The sequence below is a fragment of the Fragaria vesca genome, linkage group LG3 (genome assembly GCF_000184155.1).
Source record: "Fragaria vesca subsp. vesca linkage group LG3, FraVesHawaii_1.0, whole genome shotgun sequence".
NCBI classification, from domain to species: Eukaryota; Viridiplantae; Streptophyta; class Magnoliopsida; order Rosales; family Rosaceae; genus Fragaria; species Fragaria vesca.
This window is the reverse complement of record NC_020493.1, coordinates 18658138-18671994: the sequence shown is the minus strand read 5'-3', so window position 1 is coordinate 18671994 and position 13857 is coordinate 18658138. Positions and strand designations below refer to the sequence as shown.

At 38.0% G+C, this 13857-nt stretch overlaps 1 protein-coding gene across 1 annotated transcript; it reads left to right on the top strand.

The window, feature by feature from the left end:
* Positions 1 to 4877: 4877 nt before the first annotated feature.
* Positions 4878 to 12809, top strand: LOC101314732 (phototropin-1-like). The gene is made up of 23 exons (XM_004294594.1): positions 4878 to 5641; positions 5736 to 5918; positions 7000 to 7091; positions 7596 to 7893; positions 7989 to 8217; positions 8323 to 8393; positions 8568 to 8674; positions 8756 to 8805; positions 8968 to 9072; positions 9166 to 9225; positions 9303 to 9392; positions 9617 to 9693; positions 9803 to 9887; positions 10026 to 10106; positions 10237 to 10340; positions 10507 to 10556; positions 10713 to 10819; positions 11019 to 11141; positions 11239 to 11290; positions 11626 to 11738; positions 12006 to 12146; positions 12317 to 12424; positions 12516 to 12809. Exons 1-22 carry the CDS (start codon positions 4878 to 4880, stop codon positions 12419 to 12421), a joined length of 3087 nt encoding a protein of 1028 aa, XP_004294642.1. The 3' UTR covers positions 12422 to 12424; positions 12516 to 12809.
* The last annotated feature ends 1048 nt before the right edge of the window (positions 12810 to 13857 follow it).

Genomic DNA, 13857 nt, shown 5'->3' with positions numbered 1-13857 from the left:
TTGGGCCTCACACCCCAAACCGGTCCAAGCTTATAACAACCCAATTCCAAAAATAAAACACCCCGAAAAATAATACCCGAATAAAAATTACCTTTTACTAGCTAAGATTTACCATTTTTACCGTCGTCATATTTTCTCCCACGAATAATTCCCCGAAATTAATCGTCCCTTAAAATACCTCTAGGGACCAATTAAACTATTACCTCAATGACGGGGACGGTAAAATTCTTATTATAATCAAGCTAGTAAATAAGGTAAAAATATAAGGGTCGGGATGTGACAAATATGCTCTTCAAAATATCTACAAAGACAAGATTAAGAGTCTGGTAAAGATGCTCTGAAGCGACTAAACTTGGTAGAAAGCTAAACATTCTTTACTCGGGCCATGGTCGCCCCGATACTTTCCTTAGTTCAATGTCAGTCTTGGCCAACCTGAATCTCTCTTCGGGAGGATACCTACAGAAAACTTTCTGACACTTAAGTTAGTCTTTTTCTTAATTAAGTTAGTCTTTTTCTTAATTGATCGATTATAAGATGACTTTACCTGGTTGTGAAGCCTACGATTTATATGATCGCCTACTTGCGTAACAAGTAGCACGTAACTTGCGTGGTAAGTCGTCATGATTACCTGATTTTATATTTATATTTACTCACCCACTTAATCATTGCGCCCTTATACTTATAATCATTGTATGCATATAGTGAGGACTATACTTATTACCGACATTTATCACTGTATTAGGGGTGTCGAATAATTGACTCTCAACCTATGCTTTTATACCGCGACATGGCGGCATGATTTCCATGCCCTCCTCCCAATCACTCTCAACCCTTGCCAACTCGAGCAACCGGAGTCTGGGTGGACCACTTTACGGTGGGTTCTATTAAAGTTTAATCTCACACACACGGTGCCAGACCGGAGTGAGAGTGAAGGTCCCAAACCTCGACGTGACCCTTCCCAATCAAGCCGTGAGGGGATAAGATATCGAAAGGTTGTTCACGTGCCCGGCGGGACCTGCCACATGTGTGAGTTACCACACAACCCTATAATCCACCCTTTTCTGATTAGTCTATTTCATCCTGGTTTATGCTATTTATGTTCCCTTGGCTACAAGGAGACCTTATCAAGCAAGGTGATCTTTGATTGGCTTTAGATTTTTATGGTTTACACTTCGCTAGTGTGATGAACATCTCCCACCCACCACGACTATTTGGCCATTACCTGCTCCTCAATACCGGATTGATGATAGTGAATTAGTTAGCGATGAGTGATCGTTAATGTCGATTCTTGAAATCTTTATTTGCAGAAAATATCAGGATCCATGTTTTGAATGTAGGTATATAATAAAATTGTTCGGCGAGAAATGAGTGCATCCAACTTTCTTAATTGTGTGAAACTCTTAAAGCAAGCCTTAACTTTATATATGTTTGTGCACTTTATTACTAATTTCATAAACCCTAACTTTACATTATTTATACCTAGTTACCGATTTTAGAATTAGTTTCCAGTTTCTCCTTTCCAAAAATGATAGCAACAAAGAGTCACTAAGACCTAATGCATGGTATCTCTCTTGTCCAAAAGAGGAGAAATTTTTCAGTGCTACGGGAGGACCACGTGGCAGTCTGACGTGGTCCTACATTCCAATTAAATTTAGACATGTGGATTTTCTTCATGAAAAATCATTTCAGCTATTTTGTCAAAGACTATTTTGGGTTTTATGTTGTTTTTTAAATACTAAACCCTAATCCCTAAACCCTAAACCCTAAACCCTTAAACCCTATACCTTAAACCCTAACCCTAAACTCTAAACCCTAAATCCTAGGTTGAACTTGCTAAATACCCATGAATGTCATTTCACAAAAAGTAGAAAATATTAGTTAATATTTTAGTTGTAAAAATTCCACATGTCTAAATTTGATTGGAATGTAGAACCACGTCAGACTGCCACGTGGTCATCCCGTGACACTTAAAAATTTCTCCCAAAAGAGAAACTCAATGATATCATTCGAGAAAGTTTGAGCTCCACATGTTACTAAAAGTCCCCTATAAATATAGTTCATTATGCACCTAGCCCCCTTTCTCTTCCGCAGTGCAATAGTTCCTCTCTGTTCCTAAGATTTTTACCACTCAAAAACACAAAGAACTGTTCGTTCCGCACTATATCCAGACACAAAAGCACAGGTCCCATGGCCATACTAGCTAATGGTCGGATCAGTCTCCAACTCCCAACATGCTTAGAACAGTAGTACGTGAAGACACAATGATACATATATGGAGCTCCGATCCTATCTCTTCATAATCTTATTAGCAAGATCTGCTTCTCCTTCTGCTGTTGCTGCTTGTGCTTCTCATCATCAGCTTCTGCTTTTGCCAGTCTGTGCATAAAGAAAAGCCAGAAGAAATCATTGAAGGTAAGATTACTGAAGACATGCATTTTGGAAGCAAAGGAATTATAAAGAGTTTGTGTTTTTTCTTTGTTTGAGGATTAATGAGGAAGGTATATAGGGATACGTGAGACATGTGAGATTACAGTGGTAGAGGGATGGGAGCTAGGCCAAACCCTTTTGGACAATCATTCTTCCTTTCTTTGTTTTCTTTTTCTAGATCAATCTTTTTGCCCATTCTAAGTGTTGGGTGACCCATAATCTCTTATTGCATTTCCTTAACCAAATCCTAGCTCTCTTTCTCTTTCACCCATTATTGATTTCACTACAGAGAAAAGTTTGCTACGCATCAGAATAATAAGCTTGTTTAGTTTGCTTATAAATTGAAGCAAGAAGGAATCATCTATAGTCCAAATATAGAGACCTAACTAGCTAGCTAGCTTCTTTAGCGGACTCCAGCTTGCTCATCGGGTATGCAAGCTAGTTCTTCGCAATCTTTGAATGTTTTCCTCTTTAAACAGTTGAAGTTAGTGATCTTTTACTTCAGTTCTTCTATTCTACTTGGTATTTAATTTTCCGGAAGTTGGATCATACCTATCTTCTACTATGCATTTATATATCATGCTTTTAGCTGAGCATATCAATATATTCCTATTTTTTTCTACCCAGAAAATAAAAAGGTTCCTATCTTTCTGGGTTTGCTGAACATTGATATAACTCATCAAATATATATGCCAATTGATGCCCAGTTATATACTGCCGTTGTTGGATTCTAGCTCAAACTATTTCATCTGGTCCATTCACTCATAATAACTTCGGAATATTTTTGACAAGAGAAAACGATAATAATAGAGCGTGTACGTTGGTCCTCCCTCCAGTTCTCCGGCTTATGTCTAGCCAGTGATGCAGGTTGAGTTGTAGGTTCATTCTCACAGGGGACCAAACTCGGTCGAAATCAGAAATACGTCTGCATACTATCATCATTTCTTTGGATTTTTAATTTTTTTTCTTTTTTACGTAGATCAATAATTCTTTAAAAAAAAATCCCAGTTCAGATACATATAAAATATATAGAATCTTCAGCTGATCAGCTTTTAGATACTGGTTTCAAGTTCCGAAGTTGCATCGGTAATTCTCAAACTAGTCATTTTTCTTTGCATGTTTGTTGGGAATGAGTTACGGCCCTGAAATATGAACTGAAAGACACTTTATGTTTCTGTCATCTATGTTCTTTTTCGTGCACCAGTATTTCACTCTCATGGGCCAACCCACCTGCTTTCAGCTGTTGTAGTGCCATTAATTCTCAGAGCATCATACACCCACAACTCTTACCCTCTCACTGCTACCTCACATCGATCATATAGAGTACCGAAAGTGCAGGTTCAGATATATGCATATATGTCAGTCTGTATGTATGTATGTATGTGATTGTTCGACTTGTAGGTTTAGACAAACTACCCCTCAAAATAGAGCTAGTCGATCAGCTAGGTCGATCGGTCAGTCATGAAAGAGAGCTTTCAGTTCTATTCATGACAAAACTTACAGTAAAGATCGGGTCAATCTGAATTGAAAGGTCGAATAGCTAAAAACCCTTGAAAATTGTCAAATTTACTTGCAATTTTGGTGTTTTCTGTTGCATTTCCACATCATTCCAAAATGATCTAAATGGCGCCCACACTTGAACATGTGGTGTGGCTTGCTTGTGTTCGAAGCATCGGGTCTGTGTCGATCTCTAGCTAGGAGAATGATTTGTGTACTTACCGCTACGTACATGCATTATATGCTTCACATATATACATGCCTATCACTTGATTGTTAATTGCATTTTGTTGATGACATGGATTCTTCTATTTCACTCAAAATATATATTTGCAAATTTAGATATCCAATTATATGTCTTGCATGTGTAACTGTCTTGATCGAACTACTTTATTGAGACGAACAATGGGTAGAGATGATCCACATTTCCATTTTATGATCTAGCTCGTTAATGAAGGAGAATCTAGTAATATATAATTGAAATCGACTAAATGTTAGATATTTCTTGATACACTAATGAGCTAAAATGTTAAAGTTAGGCCTTCGTTTTGGTTTATAGCCAGAAACGTGATATGTCATATTGTTATGTTATCAATCTTATTGATTATGCTAAATACTGAGTGATATAAATAATAATCATGAACCGTGTGATTATATCGTCACATACACGAGTATAAATCTACATATAACTCGAACGTGTTAGTGTTTTGTTTTGTTATATTGTCACATATAACTCAAGATATGTTATGTATTCAAATTAACGATGACAATGATATAAATCATATAATTATAATTAGTCTAGTCGTACATGTATAATTTTCTTATTGATCATACCAAAAAAATTCGACATAAATAACAGTTTTTCTCCACACACACACACCCTACTAAGATTTTCTAGATATTAAATTATTGAGGCTTATTTGTCCATACTCATGCAGAGAGGAAGATCAGAAATGGAAGACGAACCGTCGGAAACAACCCCAGCCTCACTCATTCCTCCACTCCCAAGAGACTCCCGCGGCTCCCTCGAAATCTTCAACCCCTCCTCGACCCGACCCGCCAGCCCGCCTCCCTTTCGCCAATCCAAACCCGCCACCTGGAAAACCTGGCTCGACCCGCGTGACACCCTAAACCCCAAACCCGACCCGTCACCACCACCCATCCCCGCCTCCAAGTCCGGCCGCGACGACGGCACCATCACCTCATGGATGGCCCTCAAGGACTTCCCTCCAACTCCGCCGCCGCCTTCCAAGCCGTCAAAACAGTCCCAGCAGTCCCCGCCCTATATCCAGCAGCAGCAGACCATCTCCGCCGCGGTCAACGACAAGTCAACCCCGGAGCAAGGCGACGCTGCGCAGAGGGCCGCCGAGTGGGGGCTGGTGCTGAAGACGGACACCGAGACCGGGAAGCCGCAGGGAGTGACGACCAGAAACTCCGGCGGACCCGAGGACCCGAGTCACAAACCGGGTACGTCGAGAAGAAACTCCAACAACTCTGTCCGGAGCTCCGGGGAGCTCTCCGACGACGGCGGCGGTGGCGGAGGAATCGGAAAAGGGTTCCCGAGAGTTTCGGAGGACTTGAAAAACGTGCTGTCGACGTTTCAGCAGACGTTTGTGGTGTCGGATGCAACCAAACCCGATTACCCGATCATGTACGCCAGCGCCGGGTTTTTCAAGATGACCGGGTACACCTCCAAGGAGGTCATCGGAAGAAACTGGTATGGAAATTACTGTTTTGTTGGATTTGTAACGGTAATAACGGTCATTGGGAGGGTAGTTTTGACAATTTGGGTGTGTGGGGTTCGTGTTTAGCCGGTTTTTGCAGGGAGCGGATACGGACCCGGAAGACGTGGCGCAGCTGAGGGAGGCGTTGGCGAAGAACACGAGCTATTGTGGGCGGTTGTTGAATTATAAGAAAGATGGGACCCCTTTTTGGAATTTACTTACTATTGCTCCCATCAAGGACGAAACTGGAAAGGTCCTCAAATTCATCGGGTATGTTTCTTCTATTTTTTATTTTTTATTATTATTATTTTTTAAATCATGTTGGGGATTTTCATGTGAAAGTTTTGCGTTAGGACCGACAAAACATAAGTTGATTGATCAGTATTCGTATAACTACATCGATGTGATAGAGTTTTAGGTTATGGGAGTGAAAATGATACACATAAATTTTACGAGACATACTCGGTCTGCTCACATTAGAGATGATTTTCAAGAGAATTGTAAAAATGAATTAATTAACATTTTTAATGTAGCTGAATTGCACTTGTCATTTACAATCATTAAAAAGCGGTTCATTAGGTCAAGTAAGATTGAAAATCCAAGATAACAATGCTTCAAAGTTCAAACGTTTACCCGCAATATGTTCTAATTTTTCATCGATCAAACAGTACGTCTAGAATGATAATGGACTTATTTTTACAGTCCCTCACAACTCATCCTTAGGCAAGGAAGAATTTTCTGATTTTTCTCAAAATAATTCTATTTCAACTGCTTTTTCGTAATAATTCTAACTTTCATTAATCACATCGTCTAGTCTAGAATGACAGATACACAAATACACGAATTATATGATCAATTATTATCAGAAAAAGAGATGTAACAGTCCAACCACTTATAACTTATTAGCCATTTTGGCAAAAGTCATTTCTCACGGTTGCAATTGTCTGATCATGTAGTTGCTGCGTAGATGTGGGGTAGTGAAACCAAAACACTACATGTGACCTAGAAACATAAACATGTAGATAACATTTATGGTACCCCAGACCAAAAGAAAAAGAAAGACCTCATATAATTGGGCCCATATAATTGTTCATCTCACTTTTCCCTAATTAACTTGGGGTGCTGCCCAACCCCATGTCTCCATCACTGTCCCAATGGAGCTTGGTTTGGAATTCAGATGTTGCTGGGGTGAGTGGTTGTGATGGACATGACAGAGAAACATTATGGGGAACTGTTGTGTTGGGTTATGTTGGAAATTATATTTGGATAGGGGACTATGGGTAATTGATTGGGTTGAATTTGGATTCTTATAAAATCTCAATGATTTGGTTTCGTTTGTATTTTGTGGCAGAATGCAAGTGGAGGTGAGCAAGCACACTGAGGGGTCCAAGGATAAGATGCTGCGCCCCAATGGACTGCCTGAATCTCTCATTCGATATGATGGTATGGTATTCACTATATGCCACGTAATAATATGATGAGGGGCATATATGGAGAGGGAAATGTTAGTCTACACGTCGACATTAATATTGTATCGATACATCAAATACATATACTTTTTTACATTGTTAGACTAACTTCTTACTATTATAGACTTGTTTGAGAAGTGTGTACCAATACATAGAGCAAAATCTACCATTGTATCAAACTAATCTACAGTTACATAGAATCAGTCTACTTCGATATGAAACTAGTCGAGGACTTTTTGTATTATACATTAATATGCTGTAAACAAATACCTCTAAATCTAAGTCAGCCATTGAAATGTTCAGTGTAGTAGTATAGTATTGGCCTATTGGGGTGATCATTAAGTAAATTTTTGTAATCTTTCGTTCTCTGCATTTACATTCTGAGTGATGAGTCTATGACACTTTGAAATGAAGGACAGAGTTCTATTAAGCTTGCTACATATGTTTGAGCTAACTGAAAATTGTTATTTTGTTGCAGCTCGTCAGAAAGAGAAGGCTACACATTCAGTAACTGAGCTTGTGCAGGCAGTGAGGAGACCGAGGTCACTTAGTGAATCGACAAATCGTCCCTTTAGAAATTCAGGTGGTGGTGGAAGGGGAGACGAGGTAATAGAAGCTCACGCGAGGCGAAGCTCAGAGAGTTTGCCTCGGAGAAACTCGGAGTCCGTGGCACCACCTAGACGTAACTCACTTGGTGATGCTAACTTCTCAATGCATAGCATCAAGGAGGTTCCTGAAAAGAAACAGAAAAAACCTAGACGCCGCTCTTTCATGGGGTATAGTTTCGCTTCTTCGATTCTCATAAGAAACTGCTGAAAATCAAATGACCATGGATATATGTAGCTTAACAAGTGTGTTATTCATGCTTCAGGATTATGAAGAAAAGTCAAACTCAAAGCCAACTCGATGATGATACATTTGATGAGTTTGGAGCTTCTGAGGACGTCCGTGACGACAGTGACAATGATGAGAGACCCATGAGTCTTGACGACAAAGTGAGGAAGAAGGAAATGAGGAAGGGTATGGATCTTGCTACAACGCTGGAACGTATAGAGAAAAACTTTGTCATTACTGATCCAAGGCTGCCTGATAATCCCATTGTAAGATTTCCACTCAGGAACTGTTTAGTTCATTCTTCCAGTTTCACCCCAGATGTATTGCAGGATGTTACAAGCATATGATGTCTTTGAACGTTTGTATTTCAGATATTTGCATCCGACAGCTTCTTAGAGCTAACGGAGTACAGCCGCGAAGAAATATTGGGAAGAAATTGCAGGTTTGCTTCACTATAAACTATAACTAAATTGGAAATGGTACTAAGATCAAATTGATAGCAACTCCAACATCTGTAATTGGCTTAATGCATCAAGAAGTATTTAGTGTAATAGTGCTTATTGTTGCTTTCAAACCTTAATGAAATGCTAAGTTCTTGTTTGTTTGGATTTTGCAGATTCCTTCAAGGACCAGAGACTGATCCAGCAACTGTGAAGAAAATAAGAGAGGCAATTGACAACCAGACTGAAGTGACCGTACAGCTCATCAATTACACGAAAAGCGGTATGTTTCTTCTGTAAAAATTAAGTCCGTTAAGCTCATTGATTATGTAGTTAGCTAAAAGTCTCTTTGTACTCAATTCAGGCAAAAAGTTCTGGAATGTCTTTCATCTGCAGCCTATGCGTGATCATAAGGTAATCTATCTCCTTACATAATCTTTATTAGATAAAATGATCAATGTTACTGTTGAATGTGTGCTTATATTATATGGATACAATAAAATTACATATTAGACAATTTACCAAACAGAAAAGAATATGGAACTGATTTTCCATTCTACTTGTTTATGTATACAGGGAGAAGTACAGTATTTTATTGGAGTACAACTTGATGGCAGTCAGCACATTGAGCCTCTCCAGAACTCTATTCCTGAAGTTGCAGCAAAAGAGAGTGAAAAACTGGTATGAAAGATACAATTATGCACTTTCTGATGATTTGATCATATATATTGAATGTTCTTTTCCTTGAATTGTTTGGTTGATTTCATAACGCAGGTCAAAGAGACTGCAGTGAATGTTGATGAGGCAGCAAGAGAACTTCCGGATGCCAATATGGTAATGCCAGTTTCTTAATCCATGGTTCATAAAATATAAAGGTTCAGGACCTTGACAGAAGTTTTCTCTAACTGCAGAAACCAGAAGATTTATGGATGAATCATTCGAAGGTCGTTCATCCAAAGCCTCATAGGAAGGATAGCCCCCCTTGGATAGCTATTCAAAAGGTATTAATTATTCATTATGTATGGTTTCGCTAACAACTTCTTTATGAACTGCCAGGGATAATCATTGATTTTGTTCAGGGTCTATTACTAGTTCAAAAACATAACATAGATTCATCACTAAATTTTCTTCAATTACCAGGGATTTGTTCTGTTGTTTTTCTTGAATATTTTCATCTCTCTATATCATGATACATTGCTGCTCGAAGTAACTCTTGATATTGCAGATTCTAGACAGTGGAGAACAGATAGGATTGAAACATTTTAAGCCTATAAAGCCCTTGGGATCTGGTGATACTGGCAGGTTAGTATGTTAAATAGTTTTTTTACCTCAGGTTTGAAGTAGTATATGGAAATTGAAGAATCTTCACTTAGATTCTACTTATACTAACTTTTGAAATATTGAATGTCAGTGTGCATTTGGTGCAATTGTGTGGAACTGATCAGTACTTCGCCATGAAGGCTATGGATAAGAATATCATGCTCAATCGGAACAAGGTATTTAAAAGAGTTCAAAACTCATTTTACATGTCTTGCTACCTTATTGTCCACATCATAAGGAGTCAGAAATAATGTCATTATGAATGGTTATGTGCCATTTCTATTTACAGAAGTCTTTTGATTCCCTTCTTGCAGGTGCATAGAGCTTGTGCGGAGAGAGAGATCCTCGATATGTTGGATCACCCTTTTCTTCCTGCATTATATGCTTCATTTCAGGTATGAAATTTTGATATAATACCATGTACAAAGTCATTTTACTAAGTATAACCGGATGAACCATCATTTATCATTGTTGTCGTCGTTTACTTAAATTAGTTCAAACTTCACCATGTATAATACTTTGCAGACCAAAACGCATGTTTGCCTGATCACTGATTACTACCCTGGTGGAGAACTCTTCCTACTTTTGGACAGTCAACCAACGAAGGTCCTGAAGGAAGATTCAGTGAGGTACATTACACAATAAGTAATAGTAATGCAGATAAGTCACCTACAACTTGAAGTTGTTGTGATAATTGGAGCAGAATTTGCGGTTCAAATACCCTTGCAGTTAGATTGTTTATTCACATTCTCTAGTGGATGACTGACTCGTTTGTTGTCTTGTTGGTGATTGTAGATTTTATGTTGCAGAGGTAGTTGTTGCCTTGGAGTACCTTCATTGTCAAGGTAAATTGTTTGCATCTTTCGTACAATTATATCATGATTTGAGGATAATGAAGTGAGAATGGAACTCTATCTACATAGCAATTAATTGCTATTTATAATTGCTTTGTTGAGGCAGTATGACCTGATATTTTGAGCCTTCTGTTCCTTTACTTGTAGGGATAATTTACAGGGATTTGAAGCCTGAAAATGTTTTACTTCAGAGCAATGGGCATGTAACCCTGACCGATTTCGATTTATCATGTTTGACATCTTGCAAACCACAGGTATCCCACCAAAGAAACTTGAAACCAAAATTCTTTATAATTCCAAAATCCTTTATTTTCCATCTCAAGTGTTTCTGAGCAACTCTGCTTTGAAAACTTTAACAAAAGACTCCGTCTCATCAAATCTTGGAACTTACCCTTTAATCTTCTAGACTCGAGTAGTTTTTTAACAAACAGGATTGTAATCTGGTTCTTTCAGCTTTTACTTCCAACCATTAACGAAAAGAAAAGGCATCACAAACGTCAACACGATCCAATCTTCATGGCTGAACCAATGAGAGCATCAAATTCATTCGTTGGCACGGAAGAGTATATCGCTCCAGTATGACACTCTTGACATTCTTTTCTGAAGTTTCTCAACAGTTCCTTAGTTGTCTGTTGCTTATATTGACTGCTTAATTCTTTCCCACTTCTTATAGGAAATCATAACTGGAGCTGGCCATTCTAGTGCAGTAGACTGGTGGGCTCTTGGTAATTTCGCTCAACTCTAAATTTCCTGTTTCTACTTCTAAGTCTGTGCACCAAATAATTGGATTTTAAAACAAAACATGAAAATAGAACACGCCTACTCCAACGAATGATTCATTCTCCAAATTTGGCCGATGAATCACTCGTTTGACAAAAATCATTAAAGCTGTCAAAAAGTGAATAATGATATATAATGACAAGCGGTAATTCGTCCCCAAAACCAAGATAAAATTTATTTTATAGCATTCACTTCAGTGCAAACATATGCCGGAGTGATATTTCAGCTAGTCACTTAACATCAACCATCTTTGCTAATCAACTGCACCTTCTTTGTTCAGGTATTCTTATATATGAAATGCTCTATGGATATACACCGTTTAGGGGAAAGACAAGGCAAAAGACATTCGCCAATATTCTTCACAAGGATCTCAAATTTCCAGGAAGTATACCGGTGAGATCTTCACTCTATATAAATCTGCATTCGTTTGCATGTGCAACTCTATATTATCATGTGTATCTCAACATGTATTTGCAAATCTTTGCATGTTGCATCTTCGGTCGAGTCATTTGCAAATCCTTGCAAATTTTTATGAAGTGTGATTCAACAGAAGTTGATGCAAAGAATTAACATCAACATTTTTCTTCTTACCATGAAATACTACAAAGCTGATGAGTTCAATATAATATGCATGAACTTAAAATTTGTGTCCTAATGCAGGCAAGTCTCCAAGCAAAGCAGCTGATGTATCGGTTGCTGCATCGTGATCCTAAAAACAGATTGGGGTCTCTGGAAGGGGCAAACGAAATTAAGCGTCACCCTTTCTTTCGGGGTGTCAACTGGGCTCTAGTTCGCTGCATGGTATATCTTAACTCTTACAAGAAAGTTTGCTATGCACACAAAAAGAAGAAATGAAAATGAGGCCATAAATCTAAAAAGTTCAAAGGGGTTAAACTTTCCTATATACATGTAGTCGAGCTATTGCATTCTAAGGGTTTCAACTTAAACTGAAGAACTTTTGTAATGTGCAGAATCCTCCTAAACTTGATTCCCCTCTCTTCGGGACAACTGAAGCCGAAAAGGGTGCTAAGCTTGTCGATCCTGAGATGCAAGATCTACAAACAAATATTTTCTAAGAGGTACTATTCCTTCCCCGGCCTTTCGGTATTTCTTAAGAACTAGGCTTTCGTCAGGATGTTAAATAGTTACATGATTTGCTTTCTTAATTAGGACCCTTTGCTGCACATTTTGAGTACTTGATCAACGTACTGCATCTCGTTCCGTAAATCATAAGAATAGGCTCTGGAGAAAGCTAATCATGTTGTTGAAGAATTGAGTTCTTAATGATTTGGTTGTGGATGGAAATTGTTTGCAATTTGTAGATGGACCCTGCTTGAGGGTTTTCAATCATTGTGTGTATATGATATCTGCAACGTTGTAATGTTTCTGTAATCAATCTTTTGTAGGGTTTGTAATCTCGGAAATTTTGTTAGTAAATGAATTCCACTATTCATCATGTTTGTTCATCATGGCTCAGTTTTTTTATTTATTTATTTATTTATTATAGATTTTTTGCACCAACAGTGTTTGAAGACTTGGGTGACTGACAATATAGTACCCGAATTTACAAAGTGATCAAAGTGATACCCAGACTTAATTTTTCACATCTTTATCGTACCTGCTGTTAAATTTGTTGACGTCTCCGTCAAATGTAACCATGTGCCACACATGAGATTTGCTGATGGATGTCAAAACAGACATTTTCATACAACTACCCAGAAACTTGATTAAACATTCCTCAAAACAACACAATTGAACACAAATCTGATTCTCAAACTTTGGGTCCCAAACCAAAAGATTGATTAAAAGGAAATTAAATTTCTGAACCCATATTCAGTTCGATCGAGTTGGTTTATGACAAAACTTGGCGATGACAGCAGTAAGTTCTTTTCTTATTTGATTGGGTTTTTTGCATCAACAGTGTTTGACAATATGATACCGAACTTACAAAGTTATCAAAGAAGTACCCAGACTCAATTTTTAGTATCCATGTCATACCTACGGTTTATTTCCGTCACATCGCCGTTAACAATAACCATGTGTGATGCACGTGGGTCCGAAAAATGAGGGTAAATAGGACTTTTTCACTCCATCAACCCCTAAAATGAATAAATTTGATAATAGAAACTTGATGAAAACTTTTTCTTTACTTTGTTATGTTGACCAAGGATCCTGCTCCAAATACATTCCCAGAACAAAAACCAAACAAAAAATAAATAAATCTTAACATCCCCCCTATCTCTATTAACACCTATTTGACCACGAAAGCCAAAGACATCTAGATCTTCTTCGTCATTTAGAATTTGGATTTAGGTTCTTCAAAAACAAATCAAACATAATTCAAATTACATTTATATACCAACTAACTTTGCAAACAGGTAATCTCTCGAAATCCATCACCAAATCCAACTTATTCATGTACATCTTAAACCCAGCAAGAACCCAAAAAAATAAACAACAACAAAAAAATATATATCTAGCAATCTTTCAAGTCTTGCACCCATTTATGTTC